At 34.4% G+C, this 23400-nt stretch overlaps 1 protein-coding gene across 2 annotated transcripts in view; it reads right to left on the bottom strand.

The window, feature by feature from the left end:
- Positions 1-23400, bottom strand: part of DNAH8 (dynein axonemal heavy chain 8) — a 144303-nt gene that overhangs the window by 94624 nt on the left and 26279 nt on the right. The window contains exons 18-33 of one of the 2 annotated variants that reach the window (XM_086628486.1): positions 22401-22481; positions 20155-20271; positions 18535-18654; positions 17622-17763; positions 16594-16703; positions 15575-15681; positions 14034-14136; positions 12324-12525; positions 11746-11933; positions 10409-10535; positions 6728-6963; positions 4394-4498; positions 3249-3362; positions 2592-2654; positions 1455-1555; positions 420-557 (exon numbers count right to left, since the gene is read on the bottom strand). In XM_086628486.1, the coding sequence (XP_086484612.1) occupies positions 420-557; positions 1455-1555; positions 2592-2654; positions 3249-3362; positions 4394-4498; positions 6728-6963; positions 10409-10535; positions 11746-11933; positions 12324-12525; positions 14034-14136; positions 15575-15681; positions 16594-16703; positions 17622-17763; positions 18535-18654; positions 20155-20271; positions 22401-22481 (2054 nt within the window). Of the gene's footprint in view, positions 1-419; positions 558-1454; positions 1556-2591; positions 2655-3248; positions 3363-4393; positions 4499-6727; positions 6964-10408; positions 10536-11745; positions 11940-12323; positions 12526-14033; positions 14137-15574; positions 15682-16593; positions 16704-17621; positions 17764-18534; positions 18655-20154; positions 20272-22400; positions 22482-23400 lie in introns of both variants that reach the window. The other variant, XM_086628495.1, reaches the window with a different exon arrangement.

Below are 23400 nucleotides of genomic sequence, written 5' to 3'. Positions count from 1 at the left end.
AGCACTGTCAATGTATTTGAAATGGCAGAAATATTTTAAAAACAGGATAAAATATTCTAAAATACTCAGACTTGTTATTCTTGTATTCAGGGCTTCAAATCAACGGGTTAATCCTCCTAGCTGAAGAACTTACGTTTACAAATATACTTCCAGCTCTCCTAACCTCTTGGTTGGTCTAGCTAAGGAGATTGACTCTTCAACTGATCGTATGCCCTTTGATTACCAATTATCAAAACTACAAGTAACAGGCTGGTTAATGAAAAGTATAGTGGTATTCCACTCTTCCTTGAAGAATCTTATTACCTTATGATAAATCTTATTCATAGAAGTTTTGTATTTAAATATATCAAACAGCTTTACCGACGTCACCTAAATCCTAATGCATTTAACATTGGTTATAATTTGTATTATGAACATACCTGTTCTGAAAATCCATAAGTTCAGCATTAATTTTTTCAATATCTACATCTGTCCAAAGTATATCATAATAACCATTTATATTGTTTATTACAGTATCATATAACCCATACAACTTCTGAAGCATGCCTAACTCCTTCCTGGGAAAAAAAAAAAAATCATACCGACAATTTCAATCAGCTATTTGGATATCTCACAATAGTTAAATACATGGTATATGTAATATTAGTACAAAAAATTGAGGTAGCTAAATTAGATTATGTTTCTTAATGTAGAAAAGAAGACTACATGAATAAAATCTACAAAAAGGAGCAGACAGTTGAGGCTAAGGACCTAATACCCACACTAAACATATTTGGGAAAAGTTTTTCTTCGTCTAGTTCTATAAAACTCCCATTTATCCAAAAGGAACCTAGCTTATGGACCCTGAGCTGGCTGTCCAGTGCAAAGCAGAGCATAGCAAATGGGAACAATCAGTTGATTTACTTTGGAAGCACTCTCTGAATCTGAACTAAAACTTTCATCTAAAAACAGCCAAAAAGGGTCAGATTCTCATCTGACATGAATCATCATCAAACCATTGAAATGGTTGGTGCAGAAACTTTACAATCCGATTCTCATTTGTACAACTGCTCAAAAAATCTAGACTTTCATAAAAGCTCTAATCATATTTTTCATATATGATGATACACTGACCTTTACTTGCTTTTTCCTTGTTCATGCTTTGTACTGTATCTTAATACTCATCTACTTATATGTAAGTGTGTATATATATATTTCTAGGACATAGTATTCTGCTCCTTTATATAGTATTTACATGTAGTAAAATAATCTGGTATGGTTCTGTTACCGTAATAAATAAATAGAATTATTTTACTGGCAAATTCATTAGACCTCTAAAATGTTAATTGATTACTATTTATTTTAATTTAATTTAAGGCAATGGAAACCTGCCATATTGTAATATTTCTTTCTTTGGTGTACCCTAAGCCTTTCTAACATACTTAAAAACCTAAGGCAGCTGTAGTTCCAGTTACCTGACTTTATGCAAAACTTCATAGTCTGTGACAGGCAATCCAAACAACTGTTCACCAGATGAGTACGTGGTAAACTTTCTCCAAAGCTCATCAAAGTTAGCCTGATAAAATAAGGATTCATACAGACAAAATGAAAATATGTTAAGAATGTAAGTTTTATTTTAAAATTGTCTAATAATAAATCATTAAACAGTTCTAAACCTGACTTAAAATAATTTTATTAGAAGCACTTTAAATGTCTGAAAATATTTTTGACCTAAAATTTTGAACAGTTCTCAGGTACTGTAATACTCAAATCCATATATTGAACTCAAATAGTGGAAGTTTACATAAGAAGCAGTAATTTGAATAAGTATTTTATAAAAATGGGATGCGAAATGAATTCCACATCATTGAGGAAAAAAATAAAAATAAAAATATTTGTATTAGATGGTAAAATATACAGCCTGAAAAAAACGGAAGAGTGCCACAAAAATACAATTCCTTTCAAAGTATAACTGCTGTCCAAAGGATATGATCACCATAGAAAAACAGAAAGAAGGATGATTTTGGAAGTTACTATCCATAAGTACAAAGCACTCTCTTGACAAAATAATAAATACAGCAAATTCAACCAAAATCACTCAATTTTCAGTACATATTAGATGCATTAGGAGGTTTAAGCACCTTCTGTTACTGAATTAGTGCTTTTCACAAACTTTGACTTTACTTTTGATAGAGTCTATACAATACGTAAGAGACTGACAAAGACCTGTTAAAAAAAAAAAGTGATCTTTAAAAGATAAAAGTATTGGCTCATGCGACTGATATGTAACCTGGCGTCTTTTCAGTCATTATTGAGTTGTCCTACTTGACTCTTCCCTCTTCTACTGCTTTTATTACTTTAAGTCGGTAATTTCTACTCACAAAACGCAAAGAGTGAAGCAAGGTTACACATCAATCAATCAATCCATCCTTCCACATTAAGGAAAACATTGCCTGATAGAAACTGAAGTATAGTTAACATAGTACTACACAGAATACCCACCAAGACACATTTACCAAAGATTGTAAACATGTCTTTTTCTAAACTTGTTTTGCTAAGCAATAGCAGATCTAATTTTAATTGTTGGGGAACTCGACAGTTTATTTTCTTACCTGAAAGATCTGTAGCCTTCTACTGGCTTCCTGAGGTGAAATAGTTGGAACCATAGGTCCTTCCTTTCATACAAGCAGTTAACAAAAATTGAATATTAATTCTCAAAGTGACTGAAGGCCATTGTATATTTACAGGTCATCACAAAATGCACATTTTTTGATAGTTAAAATCCAATCAAGTTATTTATGTTGGTAATGCAATACTTGGAATGGTAAATCTAAGAAAATACAACTTTTATGAAATTGAAAATTCTTTATCTTAAACTGAAGAGGACTAGATTTTCATTTTTCATATTTTGCTATTTTGCTGAAAAGAAAATAGTCAGTGAGTGGCCTGAAACCATCTTTTTTAATGTTGATGTGTGAGCAAAGATGCCACAATGTGCTACAATTTCTAAACTAATTTCTAAACTAATTTGAAAATTAAGATTTCATGGCAAGTTGTACCACCAGGGATTCTTTTCTTTCCTTACTGAGTTGTTTGCATGGCTATTTCTTCATACTGAAAAGTCTGAACTATAGTCATGACTACTTAGCAACCATGGCATCAAACACTCAGTAGCTCAGCAGAATAAAATTCTGGCACTCAACTGCTGCAAAGCAAAAATATTGAAAAACTAAGTACAAGTCTTACAGGTAACTACTAAATTCATTTACCGTTTCATATGACATTTCAAAGTTTGACACATCCTCTTGAAAAACTGCAATTGATTCTAGCAAATTACTCTTAAAGTTGGGCTGAACTTGAAACAACTGATCTTGAACTTTGGTCTGACACACAAAAGATTAAAATAAAGGTTATTTCTTTAAAAATCAGGAACAGATACTTGAGTTCTATATAAACAAAAAATGTAAATAAAAGTATTAAAATTCTGAAAAATAATTAATTATTTGAAGGTAAACAGGTGTTTTTTTCTTTTATGGTGCTATACATTAAATTTTTGAGATTAAAAGGGGAGAGAAAAACAAAACCAAAAATCATAATGAAAACTCCCCTCCACCTTTAAGTGAACATATTTCATCACAACAGCCCAGGGGAACAAAAGGACACAGAAAAGGGGGAAAAAAACTAAATCCTATTCTCTTCCTTTCTTCTCTCTCTCCAAAAAACCTCTCAAAAACCAAAGTGGGTTCTCTTCTTCATGGATGGCTTCAGCCTGCTGTTTAACAACTTTTTTATTCTTTGTTCGAAAACTTGAGAGAAAGAACCAAGAGCTACATGAAATGGAAACATAAAATACACTCTAGAGCTCGAGTCCTTTCCAGAGTGATTAATCTGTGGGACAGGAGCTAACTTAGCTGTTCCAACAAAATATCTACGTATTTCTAACCTTCTATGCTACAGAAAATATTCAATAAACATTGAGCTTTTGATGGATATAAGGCTGTTCTAAGCAATAAAGGTAAATGTGCAGTCACCACTCAGGGGTAAGGGCACTGGCAGAGTATGCACTTCTTAAAACCAGATCATCTAAGGGTAGTAATCTTCCTGATCAGACAAGAATGACACAAAGACTGGAAAGGAAGGAGAGCAGAAATAGCAGAGATACATAATAAATTTCTTATTTTCTTGCAGGTTTTAAGTATATATCTAAATGCTACAATAATATTTAAATATTAAAGAACTCTATAAAAACAAAATCAGAAAATTAACTTACTAATCAAAGGTACAGACACTAGTGTGCGACTGAGGCCAAGAGTGAGAAGACAGAGTGGAATGACAATCGGTCCGACACTGTTATTTGTACTATAAAAAAAGTACATAAAGACAAATGGAAAATGACATAGTTTCATATACTTACAGCTTTGGTCTGTAATTTATTAAAAGAGTATCTGAGTGTATCAACTCCTTCTGATTCTTCCTTTGTAACCTCAAATTCAAATGTATTTAAAACAGCATAGGCTTCCTAGATGAAAAAATAAAACCTTAGGAATGATGTATTTTAAATTTTTTTGCAGGAAAACACATCCAATTACATTGCATCCAAAATACATCACATTTCAAAGAAAATCTGTTCATGTAATTTAGGTATAAAATATTTGGTTTTTTAAAATAAGGATGATGAATGAAAAACTCGGGAACAATGCCAAAAAATATTTCTTTAAAGATGTCTTGCAAAGCTACTTTCTACCCAGCCTGCACTGGTGTCTAGGGTTATCCATCTCTTGGAGTAGGACTTGGCATCTCCCTTTGTTGAGCTTCATGAGGTGCCTGTTAGCCCATTTCTCCATCCATGTTCCCCTGGAAGGCAGCACAAAACCATGTGGTGTGTCAGCCACTCCTCCTAGTTTTGTGTTATCTGGAAACCTGCTGAGGGTGCATTCTGCCCCATCCTCCAGGTACACAGTACTGGACCCAGTTGATCCCTGGGGTATACCACTACTTATTGGCCTCTAACTAGATTTTGTGGCATTGATCACAATCCTAATAGCCTGACGGTTTTCAATCCAACTTGCTGTCCACTCATCTAGTCCATATTTGATTAGTTTGTCAATGAGGATGTTATAGGAGATAGTGTCAAAAGCCTTGCTACCATCACAATAAACAATATCCACTAGCATCCCCTTGTTGACAAGTCATCTCATTGTAAAAGGCTATCAAGTTGGTCAGGCATGATTTTCCCTTGAAATCCACATTGACTGTTCAATCCCCTTCCTGTCCTACTTTTCCCTACATTAAGCCCTCTTTTCTTCAATCATGTTTTAGTAAGAAATATAATGTCTAATCACCTCATCAACAAGGTTCTAACTAAATCTACCAAGAAAACAAGACAAAACATTGAAATTACTGATCAGTTGCCATTGTTATATATTCACATCTTGATTATAACACCTCTACATTCTTTCATTATTTAAGCAAAGCTCATGAAAGAGATCTAAGAGTGACTTAACATGGCTAGCCCTACTGATATTAATGGAACTCATTATGTTAATAAAGAAAGGGAGTAAATATTTGTGAGATATATAGAATATAAGTGGTTTAGGAAAGAGCCTTTATCCTAACATTCATCTCTAAGTGCTAGAAGCAGGTATAAATAAAAAAGTAAAGTTAATATTTCATAATTTTGTATATCTTTTCTTTATTTATTTACAAATTTTGCATCACTTTCTAGACATGTAAAACCTAGCAAATAGGCAGTGCTGAACTCAGTTCCCCTTGCTTGTTTTATTTAACATCTATAAGTATGATTATCAGGTCCATATCTTCAACCTGAAGACAGTCAGACTAAGAAATAACATTTAGTAGATCTGAATATTACTGTAAGTGTTGAAATTGTTGTTCAGGTTCTTCCTTTACTTGTTTAACCTCTACCTCTTTTGGATCACAAACTGGTTTATATTTGCCTTCAAATAGCCTCTGATTCATTCTGGGCTTACAAACTAACGCATAAATGGCTAAGACAAAATCCACTTAACATAAAACTAGCAAAAATGACAACAATCCACTGAAAGTCTTTTCTGGTATCGTGTTGATAGAATAGTCTTCAGGAAAGAAAATGTTACTATACAGCAATACAATTTCTTCTCCAAAAGCTGGATGAAAATGTAAACAAATGTGTTCTATTAAGCTGACTGTTTCAGAGTGTGATAATAAATACCAAGTAAATATAAAACTTAATGAGCTGCTTTCAGCTTCTTTCTTATAGGGAAAATTAAAAGAATGCTGCAAGTTTCTGACAGAACACAATGATGTGTTGCTCCATGAATATATTCTGGTTATATTTAAAGGGGTTAGATGACCAAGATGTTTGTTTACGATTATTTGTTTATAGATACAGAAAATTTAAGAAGATAATTAAGGCTAATGGAAAAGCACACAGCAAAAGGGAGAGTATTGCTCCCTTCCTTGTGCTTTCATTGCTTATTTCTGCATGATGTCTCATAGATTGGATTTATATTATAATTTATTTGAGAGAATAAGTATTTCTGTTCTGCATTTATACAGTATCTAAGAAAGTATCAAACACTAATTAATAATTTATAATAAAAATAACAACAAAAATATTACTTTGTTTCCCATCTTCAGCCCAGATCCTTCAGGACAGTAAACCCATGGTTTGGGTTCTTAGTTTATCTTATGAGTCCTATTATATAATATTATTTTAATCAAGATAAAAAATTAAAAGTCATCTTACTTCAATAGGTCCCAGAGTCATATCCATGTGTATTGTATTATCACGTATGATAGATAAAGCTTCCATTGCAAATCTGACGTCATCTAAGTCATGCAGGGGTCGAGACAACTTCTTTAAATATTCATTTATGAATGACATCATGTCTGTCATTTTCTTTTTATATTCCTCATTTAAATAATGACAAAGGAGCATCTTCCAGGCTTTGGCTTCAATTGCTAAAGCTATTTTCAGCGGTCCTGATTTAAATAAATAAATAAAAATTATTCAATCTACATCTTATTTTTTTCTGTAAAAAGCTCACATCATCATGTATGGTTCTTTAATAGCAATTAGGAAAAGCAGACAGGCAATTCAATTACTGCATTTTAAAAGTTTCAAAACAATTTCAACTATACTTGAATATATTTCTGTTGTTTTATCGTATATTATAATATCTGTAAAACACACTGGTAAGCTTATCAAATAGAACATATCGAGAAGACGAATAAAGAAGAAAATCCCTACTTATTAATGTAGCTTCTCAGAGAATACTTTTGACATATATTAACCAAATGCATAAAGATCAGTGATATTTAAATGGTTTATACCTGTTGAGGAAATAGCATCTTGGGATTTCAATATTCGGATTTGGAATACTTTATAACTAAAACTGTAAGGTGTTACATCATATCATGTGCAGTTTATATATAAACACAAACCAACACTGAAGACACAGAAAAGCCAATCATTGTCACTTTAATTTATTATTAGAATAAATTAGGATTTTAATAGACAGCATTTTGTACTCTGGTGAAAGAAACCAAAAGATATTAACAACACATAACCTTTCTGCTCACAAAAGAAATTTTGCAGCATTATTATTCTTTAATAATGGCTATTAGAATTGAAAATCTGACTCCTGAAGGCCAGGAGTAATTCAAGAAAAGTACTGTACCCTGTTGTCCTGGTTTCGCTGGGATAGAATCATAGTTAAAAAGAATGCAGCAGCTGATTCAGAGAGAACAAAGTTGATAAGACATTGTGGTTTAGTTTGTAGCCAGCCGTGGTATGCAGGTGTCCGTAGTGCTCAAAGACTTCTCAACTTGTTTTTTGCTAATGACTCAGATGTCCAAGAACCTGGGGGGAGCATGGCCAGGGTGACTGACACCTAAATTGGCAAATAGGTATTCCATACCATGTAACCACAACACGCTCACTATAAATTGGAAAGTTTGCTGGGGATGGGACCCCCTCTTCTCTCTCTTGCTCACTCTTCCTCAATGGTCCCTGTCTCTGGAGGAACTCTGCTCCCAAGGCCTACTTTCTCTCTTCCGGGACTGTGATTTCAGGACTTTCCTTCTCCAGGATTGCTGGCGGGGAACAGACTGGACATTGGCCAAGGGGTGGTGAGCAGCTGCACCATATATCACTTGCCTGTATATACTATTATTGTTATAATGATTATTTTCACTTTTATTTTATTTCAACTATTAAATAATTCTTATCCCAAGCCACAGGTCGTCTTTACTTTTCCCGATTCCTCTTCTTGAGTGGGGAGGGGTCACTGAGTGATAGAACAGCTGACTATTGTTTAGCCACAGATACAGGCTAAATGTAGACATCTATCCAGAAGCTCGAATATGTAAATGATAATAAATCAATTCACAAACCTAAATTGAGTCTGAGAAAATTACCTGCTTCCCCAGATCATAAAAACATTTAATATCCTTGTTCTTGAACCTAGAGGACTTGGTTCCATCTGATGCAGCAGTCACAGATGGAGTAGAGTGACCATCAACGAAATCCGTATCTTTCAGATACACTGCTTCTTACCACTCTTGGTCACAGCATAATCGGCAGCAAGAGTTTTCCAGAGTTAATTAATGGGCTCCAGAGTGGTTTTATGAATAATAAATTGCATCCAGGAACTGGATGGGGATATGTAGTCAGCAGTCTGACAATTTTGCTTATTCACTGAAAGAAAGCTAGAGATAACACCTCATCAAGATCCTGAAATGAACTCTAGTCATAAAAGTGTGCAGCTTCTGTCTTCTCTGGTGTACAGGGAAGACAAATCGTACAGAGATGATTTCTCAATCTAATCAATCTAATCTCTCAGAAGATGGGGATTGCTCATTAGAAACATGGCCACACTGATATTTGGAAAAGGATACATTTACTACTTGTCCCTAGATAGCAACCATGGTAACATCTGCCACAGAAAGTAAAAAAAAAGAACAGTGACATCGGTCCAGAGAAGACACGTTAGCTACATAATAATCTGTGAGGTGAGAGGATTAAGAGCCATTGAAATCCTTGCTTCTCTGTCACAGCACATATAGCTTAATTCTTCAACAAGCAGTTGTCTGAAGAGAATACATTTTTCTACACCTGGCTGTTCTTCAGAGTAATGTGATCAATGAATATCAAGTTGTCAGGGCCACAGAAGGCCAGGTACTGAGGCATGGTGCTGTATAGAACTGAGGGAACACGTTCCAACACCAGGTCCTGCTGTCCGCTTCTTTACCTTTAAAGACACTAGAGGTGGACAGGAAAAAACATGATATTTTGAGAGTGGTGTATGCTAAAATGGTGTCCTGGTTTCAGCTGGGACAGAGTCAGCTCTTCTTTTTAGCAGCCAGAAGAGCTCCGTGTTTTGGTTTTAGTCTGGGACTTGCTCTGAGAAGAACGCTGACAGCGCACAGATGTTTACAGTTGGCACTGAGGTCTCAAGGACTTTTCAGCTGCCATGTTCTTGCCAGTGTGCAGGAGCACAGCAGGATAAGAGGGAGCATAGCTGGGATGGGGGGTCCATGACTCTCCTTATGATTTGTACTTAGACTTAGGATTGAGGGCCAAACTGGCCAATAAGTATTCCATATCACGCAGCATCATGTGCAGTATAAAAGTGAGGGTCAGCCGGAAAGAAGGGCCTTTGCTCTTCTGGGACTCTCACTCTCGGACTCTCGGAGTGCTCTCTTTGTCTCGCTCTCTATTTTCGGGCCTCTTGCTCGTCCGGGATTGCAATATCGGGACTTAGCTGTTTCGGGATCATTAGTTTGGGACGAGACGGGCCTCGGTCAAGAGGTGGTGAGCAATTACACGGTACATCACTCGTTTATTTATATATTTATCATTGTACATATTAGCCATATATTATTAGTAGTAGTATTAAATTGTTCTTATCTCAACCCACAGGGTGGGGGAGGGTGAGTGAGCAGCTGTGTGGAGTTTAGCTGCCAGCTGGCCTAAACCATGACAAATGGGAATGGCTAAGCAGCCATATTTCCAGTTGAAACAAACACTGATAGTGAAAAACAAGCCAATGTAGCTATGTGCTAGTCTTGCTCCAATACCAAAAGAAGGTGATTTATGTTTCCAACGCAATCACTGGCTGACGTGGTGCCGGTGATGATCAAAACAGTGTCAATACACATTCATTAACTGTTTAGTGAGCCTCTATGACAACTTCACAGCCATGACAGAATTTAATTTCACCGCTCCAAAGAGGAAAAGGCAAGGGGAACGGAGGGTTTTTTCAAGTCAGATTTCTTAGAAGGGTCTGAGTGAGCCCTAGCTGATCAGTCAGGGAGGTTTCTTCAGTAGATTCTATTCATATTGTAAGCATTTATTTCAGAGAATAAACCATGGTTATTATATTTATTATCTTACTATACACACAAAGATAAGAAAAAGTCATACCTGTATGCAACTCAATTGGACCAAGAAGAATAATAGGTTTTAAATCCTCCATCTCTTGCTCAAACATAGCATAGTGAAGAATTTCTTCTTTAATTTCAGTCAGAGATGGACAGCTAGCCAAAAATTGCTGTGTGTAGTTTAAAATGTCAATCAATAAATGCTCTTTTTCATGTTTTTGGTAAAACAAATGGCAACAGTTATTAGAGAATTAGTGAAAATGTATACCAATATTATTCCTGGTTTTAGCCTTCTGTAGCCTTGCTAACATAGTAAAATGCATGTGATGAGGTGTTCATGTTTACCAGTTTCTCTGTCAGTAAGTCTCAAGCTTGCTCAGAAATTCCAATCAAATTTAACAGAGAAACAGATATCCAAGACATGTTAAGTGCCCGCTGGTTTTGTGAAAACAGGTGATGAAACAGAGATCAAAAAAATACGTGCCCATACTTGCAGAAAGAATACACCATTAGCCCAATTACATGTGAAACAATCACAATAAAACATATTTTCTAAGTAGTTTCACGAGCAGAACTCAAGTGTAGAAAGGTTTTTTTGTCTGAGTACCCACACAGGCAGAGGAAGGGTTAGCACAATGCCAAAGAAAGAATGTAGAAACTAGGGCATGTGTGTATAAAACAACTGCATTATTATTGAGGCTTTCTCTGTAGCAGTATCCTTTTCTTCAGTAGTAACTAGATCAAATTAATAATATTAATTTGATTAGATAAATAATCAAATAAATATTATTATTTAATTTTAATCAGACTAACAGTATATTCTCACTCTGCATATAAAGTGGGTTTTTTAGCCCACATAAACTGCACAACTTGCATTGTGACACTCAAAAGATACCAGTGCTCCTGTAGTAAACAATGTGATGGGATATTCACAGATCTATGTGTATGTGGCAAATAAAAATATGTATTAAAATCAAAGTAAACACTTTCCGTTAAAAAAGTGCACAATTATTGGCACTTATGTTGTGGGAATTTCTATGGGGTTTGGTATACATCATGTCAGACTGAGGTAGTTTCTTGTGGCCTAAAATCCAGAGTTCCACAAACAAAAATTCAAGTCATTAACAAATTAGGACCAGTTTATCAGTATCTAGAATGGCACAGAAGCAGGAAAAGCCAAAACCCAACACAAAAATTAGGTAGCATGCTACTCCTTCTGCATAGGAAATATACTACTATTACTGCTGAAACATAAAATAAGAATTTAAGCTGTTAATGTATTTTCTACATCTTTTTCCTTGATATTTTTTCCCCTTGATGTTTTCTGATTTCAAAAGAGTAATGAAAAATAGTCCTGTAGGTGATCATCATTAAACTTACCTGAATTTTGGCATCTCTATCTTCTGTCCACAGCACCTTATATTTCTGAAAGTCCTGTAGAACTTCATTAGCTACTTCTCTAATAGAATTCACAGAAGAAGAGAGGAGCGCAACTAATTTAGAAATATCTTCATGTTCTTCAACACCTGAGTAAAAATTTCTTAGCTTTCTGACAAGCCCATCTTCAACTCCTTCTGTAAAACAAAGTTATGTGTAAATGAATAAACCATTAAAAGTCTGGTTAGAATTCTCTTCTAAACCTAATCATGCCAAATTAAGCAGTGATGCTCTTCAGTAAGGCTGAATATCGTCCTTCAAATGTGAGTCTGACTGCTTAATATGAAAGTACCAAATGCTAGTTCAGGCCAGGCTCTAACACTTACGTAAATGTGAAAAGCTATTTCTGATAAATGTAGCCAATTAAATTAAAATAAACCCAACAAATTAATTCAAGATAATCCACAGTTGGCTTCTTTGAAAAAAAGGGAGCTTATTCACAAATATTTACATATGGCATTTTTATTAAAGTAAAAAGTTGAAGTAAGTAAAAAAAAAAAAAAAACAACAAAACACCAAACACTTACTTTGCCTTTTTTTGGCTATTTTTCCTGATGATCCAAAGCCTACTGAAGATAGTTGCTGTGCGACTGATTCCACTTTTAAACTAGATTTTTGCAAACGTTTCTGTCCCCACTGAGCAACTCCACAACTTACTTCCAGTATTAACTCAATCATGCGATTGATGGCTTGCTGTATATCGTCTAAACTGGGAACCATTATCTATTTAAAATGGTTGAAATATTGTTGAAATAAATGTAACCAATTGTCGTTTTCTAAGATCTCAGTTTTATTCCACTCCTAGTGAATTGTATAACTTGCCCCAGAAGAAAAGCTAGAAAATGTAACTTTAACAGTTTGTCTGGCTCAGAATTACCTCTAAAGAAATGAAACCTACTGTATTGACCTACTGTCTATCGGTATAGTGATACTATGGGTAAAATAACAAGGAAGCGCACAAGGAGATAGGTTTATTGCTTTTTTTTAAAATTATTTTTTACAATTCCTACAACATTTTAAACAGTATTTTTGTAATGACTTTTTATAATGTGTGGGAATTCATTAAAAGCCTTGTTTCCTGCATTCTAGAATCACAAAGCATTAAAAATTGAAGGCCAAGATCCTCCTCTCTGTTGCTCTTACCCACTGGATCCTAAATTCTGTGAGAGGGAATTATAGGAGGGATGGTCACAAAATATGTATGGACAGCTCATATCAACAAGGTAAAAATTCGATACTTTGACAGACCTTACATATCATGAGTACACACACAGTGTGCACGTACAACAGAAAGTCAATATGAACACCAGTTCAACGTCAAAAGAGTATCACCTTAGAACAGAACTTTTCTTTCATTATAATTTCATGAACATAAAACGTTTAATTTTTATAAGACAATTGGATAATATTAAGTTACCTTCTTATATATAAAATAAAATACCATACATATTATGGCACCAATCATTCTTATCCAGCTGGACTGAGTTGAGATAATGAACTAATTAACTAATCAACTCAAGGTACCTATCCTGCCTACAAGAGGCAGGCCATTTCCTCCTGGCTGCGGAGGATGCAACAGTGTCCTTGGTGCTGCAGCCCAGGCTGGTGAGCAACAACATATTACTGACACAGTTATCTTACTGTACAAAAGGAAAACAAATGAATGCATTAGTTCTTTGCAGTCAAGCTGCCTTTTTATTCTCTGCACACAGAAATCCACGGCTCTTTTCTTGGTTTAGAGTCTTGTCATTTTTGTTCAGTGTTCCTCCTTTTGGTCATCTTACTTCCTACTAAGATGATTAAAGCCAAACTGAGTAAAGATAATGTTCATTTCTTTTATTCAACAGAGGATTTAAATCACGCTAGGAACAAAACAGTCAAAATAAAAAACAAACATGAAAAATTTATTCCAGCAATGCAACTGCTACACATGAAGGAGAACTGTAATCATTCTGCAAAGAACACTGATGAACAGATTGCAATATAATTGCTGAAACACAAAAGAACAATAAAAGGCCAGGTTCTGCAAGTACCACTAAGACAGAAACCAGGAACACTGGGACTGTGAGCACATTTCATCAGTGCTGTCAGCACACTGAAAGGCCTGAACAACAGTTCTCCTTTGGAATAGATGCTGGCTCAGTAGAAGTATGCTCACATATCCCGCACTTGGGAAAATGCAGATAACTACAAGACAGTGTATTTTACCTTACCTATATGACACAACTTACCACATTGGGAATAGCAAGGTGTACTTCTGCTTTTACAAAAGAAGCAAATTCTTCAGACTTGCTTGGAAAACCAGAAAACTTTGTTCTCCCAAATGTAGATTTGCTGAAAATAATTTTGAAACATGTCATAAATACTTCACCATTAAACCCTCTCAAATTATCTTAGAAATATAATTTTGAGCTACCTTTTCTGGACAAACACTCACAGAGAATTTTCACATTAAGTTATGAACTACTTGACAAAACTTACAGCAGCTTTTTGTTTAAAGGGTAAGGATAATAGTCAGAGCTCAATCATTCAGACAAAGGTTACCTTGGATCCAGCCATTGCTTTCAGAATTTTTTATCCAGAATATTTTCTGATTCTGGATTTTAATCTCCCAATTTAAGAATGATGGAACTCTGACAGTGCTTTGAGTAGGATATAAGAAGGTTTTACTGACCATTTCATGCAACAACCTATCAAGAGTAACAGTTTCCTCGTTACATTTTAGATACTTATTCAACAGAATAGAAAAAAAAATGTTTCAAAGACGACAAGCTAGTGCAAAATTATAAATACATGACCTGCACCCACTCAAAACTAAAAGTAGAAACAAAGTGCAAAGTACCATTTCTAAATGCTATGACATGACATGGTGACCAAATAAGGGAGGATTTAACAATATGATACCATAGACAAATATAAAGGACACACCCAAATAAATTCCTATCGACCTCCATAAGACCAGGATTTCAATACATTTTCTATGAAAGATGTCCTCAGAAAAAGAAAAAAGTAACTCAAGCTTCAACACACATTAATGACAAAACACCATCAACTTTACCTGCTTAAAATAAATTCTCTTAATAAGATTCTAACTAGGCTTTTCAATATACAATAAATTATACTGAAGCAATTCTGTCTCTGAAGTGTATGCCTATTCAAGCAGAAGAGAATCTATAGAAATTATACTGAACATAGGAGAATGATAAAATTGTATGGATCTTGCCATTATCATACAGAATTCATAAAGAGTTCATGGATGATCTTTAACCCATGGAAAACAACTCTGAGTGCATAGCCATGCTTGCAGGAATAATCTGAAATGAGACGAACATATGGGCACACTGCCATATATGACCTAGAAGAATCACTTAAGTTCTAGTCATTTGTGTTAGACAATAAATTGTACTAACAGCATCCTGAAAGCAATCCCCAGGGAAAAACATGTGGGAATTAAAACAAAAGGGTGCAGGTAGAAGGGAAACAAGAGTAGAAATAAACTTCATTTTCTGCACAAAACACATTGTGTAGACTATAACTAATGACATAAAGAATTAAAGCATAGAAGAAAAATGTGGGCCCAAATTATCACTACAACAAAAAGTGAATGGTCTTGAGGTTTTGCTTGAGCTAAAAGGTCCAAGAGAACTGTTTGACTAATGATACAAATGCTGGTGTCATTACATGTGTGAATGGGTGTTTGTATTATTATATAAACACACAAATAACTTTGTTCTAGTAATACTATTGAAGGAATCTTTCATCTGCAACTTACTTTGAAACAAATATTCTTTTTTTAAGACTCTCCAAGGACAGTCGGGTGGCTTTCTGGAGGCTGCCTAGCAGCTGGTGACTGAAATAGGCAACCATCTCTTTGCATTTCTGTGATAAATAAAATGTACATTATTTAGTATTTTATTCAGACAGGAACCTGAAGATTATTTCAAAACATTTTAAGTCAAACATATTAGTTCTCATCTGAAGGAATTTATGCTGTAAACTACATGAGAAACACAAGGAGAGAAGTTGGAGGAAAAATAGCTTGTTGGTAAGTAAATAAGTAAAAGCTGCATTAAAATAAGAATACAATACGTGAGAAAACTCAATTTGTCTTATTCAGAGACAGAATAGTGAGATCTGGCCGAAGTCTCATACTCCTTCAGAAAAACTCTCCACATTAAAAAAAACTTAATATCGGTGCATATGTACCCTTTTCAAATAAGAGACAAATACTGTAAAATCTGACTGTACTGGATTAAGAAGAACATAAAAATACAGCAACATGTACTGATCACTAGCACAAAACAACAGAAGGCAATCTTGTAAAATTTATTGCACTTGTGCTTGTAAGTTTGTGAGTCTTTGTTCTCTACTTCCACTTCCCTTCTCTGCTGAATATGAAGATACTATATTCTTTGAGGGAAAAGTACAAAGGTGATCTTTCTTGGTGAAGTTGGAAGAAGATAGAAAGGATAAATGTTTCTGCCCACTGAAGAATGAAAGCCTGTGTTACGACTTAGGCACAATATTCTCTCCAAACTTTTACACTTACCACTCACACATCAAGAATTTGTTTAATAAAAGTGATAACTGGAATAACATGGAATATACTTTTGAAAGCTAACATACATCTTAAACTCACTTTGTAGGGAAGCTATTTCATCATTTTTACATGACGTTTGATATTCTCTATGTGATGCCTTTCTGTAACACAGATATCCAGCTATCAAAACTCAAGATAGCATTCACTAATCTGATTGGTCTGAAAAAAAATCCCTTCTTATCACAATATACCTTTTTTAACTCTTCTTTATCATTGCCCTTGCTATTATCGTCATGAAGAGCTGAAGAAGTACTTTCTCTCTCCTCTTCATTATTTCTAAATGCTATACGCTTTTCTTTTACTGCAAAATTTTAAAAAAGAGGTATTTTTTGTTAACTGAACATTGTGTTCTGCTTTGAAGCTCTACAAGCAAAACAATATTGCTTTTTATTTTAGTAGTACCTGAGTCAGCTATTTGGGTTTATTTCACAACATTTCTTTCACACCGGGAATCTGGTTAAGAGCCCACCCTATAAACCTCAGTCTAACAAACACCATGCACTACAAATACGTTACTAAAGACAGGTAGGCAGACATGGATATATCAGCTGGAAATGGCCAAAACCTAATAAATTCAATATAAACAATTTAACAAAACTGTATAAGAAAAGAAGCACCATTACTGATCAAGCCTCATAATAAATTTGTCTTTAAACCAGAGTATTTTTCTCCAACTATAAACTATTTCTCCTATATTGGTACCGGACCTCCTAAAATCTTTGTAACAGATCCCTTAGCAGTGGGAACCAGCCACATTGATGAGCTGTGAGCCTTGTATGGCAGCAGTTGATAAGCAATTGGCTGTGGCAGAAAAGTCACAAACAGAGGGACAGTACCAAGTACCTGACATGGCTGAGAAGAAAGGAACGCTGCATTTCACCTATGGAGGGGGCAGGGGGGAGGTGCAGAAAGTTACAATGAGTGACTAAGAGAAATCAAACCAGAATGTTCTTCCTCTAAAGCAACTGCCTTGGTAATCTAAAGAGGACAGAATTTAATTTTAGAAATTCCACCAATACTTAATTACCTCTGTATTTCACAGGCTAGTGGTTTAGTTTAACAGTGGTAAATGAAGGCAGAATTGTGACACAAACAAAACTGTAGTGGGAGGGAGAAGTCTGAAGACAACTAGCTAAAAAAAAATAACTTTTGATACATATTAGCTAAACCTACAGAACTAGGGACAGAAATTTTTATCTAAATAATCAATATTATCTACCTGGTAATACATGTTTTTCTGAGGTTCTCTTGGAATATTTAATTTCATAATCCATTTCAAATACAGATGTTAGTTCTTGAACAGCATCTTCAATGTGCATGCTTTTGTGGTTCAATAACTCAGCACATTCTTTAGTATAAGTCTGTTAAATAAAAATATCTATGAATTATCTCAGAATCATTGATTGTCTTATTATTGTTCCTTTTCATGGAGAGCCAAAACATTTCCCTGACTATTTCGATGAATCAGTAACATTTTTAAAAGAAAACTGAGAAACCAAACCCAAAATCTTTATTCAAAATTATAAAAATATTCTGTTATAACTATATTTTTAATGCTTTAAAAAAAAATTCCATTTTTGAAATGCAATGGTATTTTTAAGGGCTAGGAGAAAATCCTGAATATTGAAGGGAGGTCACAGTCTGAATCTGAAATTACCCAAATATTCTTTCAATTGTCCTTAACAATTTTATTTACTTGCACTAATTTACTAACTAAATATATCTTTGGCCTCATTTGGAGTCAAGAAAACTTTCCAATTCTCAAATATACTAGCTGAAAAGTATTTTTTGCCATCTCTTTTAAAAAAAACAGTTTGGAAAAAATAGGAAGAAGAAAAAAAAGGCTGCATATGTCCAAGTATCTTCACACACACACACAAAAATATCTCATTGAATTGTGAAGCAGTTAAACAAATAAAAACGATCTATGAAATACTACAGCTTAAGTATCTCAAATACCTAAGAATCCATTTATCATCATATAAAATATTTTAACCAAAATATTTTAATTAAAATAAAAAGCTCTATATTTCTACAGTGAGAATAATTCTTTTCTAGTTTTATATTAAGTTACTAAGGCATTGTTTCTAAAGTTCTAGAATTCAAGTTCGAAGATGTAAAGTGGCACACACCTCATTGCAGGTCAACATATCCTCTATTTTCATAGGACCATCTACTGGTAAGACAATTAAAAGAGTATTTGCTATTTCTTTTAATATTAAATTAATCCGCACTTCAGTTAAATCATTAATCTAAAAAGAGGAAATTGTATTAACACCGTGCATTCATCTTTACAGCATAATGTACTATATTTTAGAGAGTTCTAACAGGCATGCAATGTTTTGCAGAAAAAAATTAAAAAATAATTTTGTATCTCTACCCAGTGAAAATGCAAGAACATTACCATAGTAGCAAATCCTCTAAGAAAGTGAATCATAACAGGCACCAACACAAAAGACCTCCAGATGAGACAAGGAGAGAAAAAAGGTAGCTCAACAATGCCTTATGACTTATGGTACATAAGTGAAATCTTTAGAGGAATTTGGTGTTTCGACCTACTTCTTCACAGGTTTCTGGTTATCAGCACCATATTTTTAAATTCACTATGTACATGAAATTAATTCACAGACAGTATAAGCCAAGACTATAACTTTGTCATGGCAGAATCCAAATAAAACTGACTTCTGCCCAATTTTTAATTTTTTACCTGAAATATTCTGCATCTGTGATATCCCATCTTTATCACTCGTGCTTCTGTTTCACATCACTTTTTCCCTATTTGTTTACAATATCCCATTCACAGTAATCAAGGGTCTAACCAAGTTTACATCTGTTTGTATTGGTATGGAAGGGGTAAGAAAGCCAGAAATGTACACAATCTAAGTATTTAAGGACAACAGAGTGTAACTACAAACGACATCATTATTTCAGATATTCTCATGTTCAGAGAACTGTTAATTTCTTACACAGCCAATCTTTTTTTCAGCTTTGCGTTTCAGTGAAAACAGAGCACTTGCTCATAATTACATTTTTCTGCCATACAGAAAAAGAAGTGGATATATCCACCAGTGACTAACAATTTCCTACCATAGGAGACATAATTTATGATATTGATAGAAGAGATCATTAGCATATAGTTGAACCATCAAGCCAGAAGGATGATCTGACTATCAAGGTAAAGTCTTGAGAAGAGCCAACAGAGGTTCTCAAGTATGTTAATGGAATAAAAAGAATTCAGAAATTACATGGCAAATGCAGACAGAGGGGAAAAAAGCACAGAATTGGTCACATGCAGAGAACTGTGAGGAAAAAGCATGTTCCCTTCATTATTTTATGGGCTGCATGAAGAGAAGACAGTTTCACAGCATGCCTGCTACGAATACAGTTAATGTTAAAAAGTTCTCCACTGGATAGTGTTTACATGAAGGTATCTCGTGTGCAACTGTAGTCAAGATGAGCAGAGGCTGACTCTGAAAATCAGAGTGGTAGTCACAGAATCTGAGGAGAACAAGTGGAAATATATTCTACTATAAGAATGGAAGCAGAGATCAAATGTTTGAGGGTAATAATGGGAGAGAATAATTGAGTATATCATTCTTCAAAAAAGAACATAATTTAAAAAGCAAATAAAATTTATATATATTTCAAGTGGTACAAAAATAAGTACAAATTAATTTCCAATAAGAGGAGTAGTATACTGGAAATAATTTCTCTAAACTGTCATTTCATTCATATAGTAATCAAATGTATACCTTCTTCAAAAACTGTTTAAATATATACAGAACTTGATCAGCTTCTTGAAAGAAATTCTCCAGTGTCACAGATGACCAAGTCAACATGGTAAGTCCTTGCCTCAACACAGCTTCCACCTAAGCATAAAAATACAATTTCATAGATTAAAAAAAAAAAAAAAAAAAAAAAAAAAGAGAGAAAGAAACAGTTTAAAACAAATGCCATTCTTATTAGAACCATTGATGACACTGGTGAAAGAAAGAGTTGTGTCTAAGTTTTGCAAGGAAGGTTCAAATTTTCAAGGAAAACATCAAAGAAATTTATGCAATATTGGAGAAGAGGAGAGTAGTGTGTACTACAGCCTCTGTCCACAACTGTTAAGTGTACATGCTCAGCAAAGATCTTCTCCTTCCTGTTCTCCTGGATAGTGCCTTTTAGTGGTTCCCAGTACTTACTAAAATTAAAATCAAGTCCACTATTGATCTTACAGTCTGTCCTCTAACATGTCTCGACCACTCTCAACAGCATAATTACTTGTCTTTCAACCTCATGTATCTACCTAATCATATTTTTCCTTCATCCCTTTTTGAATCACGCTGATCTTCTCCAAATTTTGTTGTAGCCTCGATGCTATTTTTAAAAATCTCCTCTTCCCTACTATTTCCCTTGTTGAATTCTTGGTTCTCCACAGTCTGTTTCTTCTGGATTTGTCAGCATGTAGCTGAAATCGGCTCATTTCCCTCTCACTTTAAGATCTACACCAAAGTCCGTCCTTCAATGCAGATCCTGTACTGTCAAAGGAGATGGGACTCTGAGGAAAAGGAGGTCTTATACTACCTGCAAGCTATGAAAATTAACCTTTCCAGACTCTCTCGCAGAGCTCCCCTGAATTTTTTGCCTAGCATTCCAAAACTTCTCACTGATTTCCCAGTATACAGCCACTACAGTTTCAAATTTTGCCATCTCCATCATCCTTGAAGTGACAGAAATTTAATTTTACTTAATTGCTCTGAGACTTTGAACTGATTCTACTCATATTTAATTTTAAATAGCCACCTATCATATCTGCTTTTTCATCTTGACATTTACCAAGTCACTGCCTGGACTTCACCTACTCTTTTCATCCTAATGCTTCTTTTGGCTATGTCTATATCACAGCTAAAACAATTAATTTAGCCCATATACACTCACAGCTATTTGCAAATACAGCCATTACTATCACCTTCATAAATATATTTTTGGGGAATATATTTAATTCCATAATGCTGAGATGGTACTGTTACTGGTAACCAACGTAGCCAATCTAGAAACAGTTTAAGGCTCTGTATGGGTTGCTGTCAAATTATGGCACTAATGTAGCCACAGATTAGGTTTGCTGATTCCATCTTTGGATTTGTGCTTTCCTTTCTTCTTCCTATACACCAAAGACTTCTCTCCCTTCTTCTAAAACACATTTTCATCTTCCGTTGTTTGTACAATACTCATCCTTCTCTTCTGCCAGTTGTTTCCTCTAAAATACAGAGGTGTATGAGTCCCTCTATGACATAATCATGTTTAAAATAGTATCACTAAAGTGAAGGTTACTATCACTTCATCTCTTTGTCTTTAAAGAATAAGGACAAGTTTTTCGTTTCTCACACTTCAGTGCATGCCAACAAACTTGTGCAAACTCTGCAACATTCTGATGTTATTATTTACAACCAAAAAGAGAAGAGTTACTTAGAACAATCACATACATACACTTGCAAGTGTTTGGTAAAACAAAATGGCTTGTACGATAGCAATTCTGCATCTCCGATAAAACTGTACCTTTAGTGTGGTATATAACCTTTCTGCTTCACTGAAGAGACTGACTCAATTCACAAGGCTAATAATTCTCTCCAAGCAAAGACAAGGATCATGACATTTAATATTTCAGCTATATGCAAAGCAAAACTCCCCATGAAAACCTCTAAAACTGAAATAAGTGATAGTTTACTTCCATGTCAAAGCCAGAGATTTGCGTAGATAAATAGACCTGCAAAGTCCATATTCTTTGTTCCACTGGGTTTACATCTCATAGGCACTAAGATTATTCTACTGTAATATACATTGTTTGAGCACTGTATGAAGGATGCAAAGAGCAAATTTTTGGTCTTAAAGATTTTAGTAAAATTCATTAGGTTCAAAACATGCAGATTCATCTAAATATTTTAAAATTATAAACTATTATTAAGGTATTCTAACTTCTTCTGAAGTATACTGAAGTGCATTTAGTAATACCAACCTCTTTCATTTTTGGTGCCAATAGATTTACAAAAATCATTGGTGTTTCTTGACTCAAATCTTCATAGCATTGGAGAACACCCTGTTAATTATTAGAAAGGGTAGCATCAAGAAGGATATTTTAAGTGCTTTCTTTACTGAAGCAAACAACCTGTTATACAATCAAATAATCAGAAAAAACATGGAAAGCAGTAAAAGACTACATTTGAAAACAAGTGTAGAATTTTACACAGACATTATATACCTATGTACATAATTTCTGGAATGTAATGGATCCATAGCATGCTACATAAGGAAGAACAAAAGCAGCCTTTGTGCAATGCATTCTTTATGCATAAAGTCAGACAAAGTATGATCTTCCCCTAGAGTTAAATATAGCTCGAGCTTTAGTGACCATAACTTGCAATATCCGCTTGAAACTGAGTATCATATGCTTTAGATAATTAGTCACATATAAACGCAGTTTTAAAATGTCCTCTTCTCTTATGCCTTACACACACACACAAATCTTTTATGGTACACCTCATCCCCAAGATATAAGCATCTCAAAATACTACAACAATAGCAAATACTGCAACAGGGATCAGAAATCTGAGTTGTCTGGCATCAATTCTTGATGTTTTTGTGGCTCACTGGATCTTCCAATCCAGAAGACTTCCAATCTTTACTTCACAAGAACTCTGTAAAACTGTTTTACTGATTTTCAGAGTGAACGCTTTTTTTGGATAGCTTTAATTATTTCATCACCAGAATATATTTAACACATCGCAGGATATAAGAAATATATATGCTTATATTTAAGTGTATACTAGCCCACACAGTAGTTAGTACAGATTTTTCAAAAGAGATGCTTTATGTACACCTGTGCATTCCACAAATTTACTTTAAACTACCTCATATCCAACTATAATTTTTATTTAGCCATAGAAAAATTTCTATGGTTAAATCAGATTTTCTTTTTTATTTTTTTTAAAGAGCAATCATGAAAATTTTTAAGGTTA

This window comes from Tauraco erythrolophus, chromosome 2 (assembly GCF_009769465.1).
Source record: "Tauraco erythrolophus isolate bTauEry1 chromosome 2, bTauEry1.pri, whole genome shotgun sequence".
In the NCBI taxonomy this organism is placed as follows: domain Eukaryota; kingdom Metazoa; phylum Chordata; class Aves; order Musophagiformes; family Musophagidae; genus Tauraco; species Tauraco erythrolophus.
The sequence above is the reverse complement of the archived record's forward strand: the minus strand, read 5'-3'. Positions and strand labels throughout refer to the sequence as shown.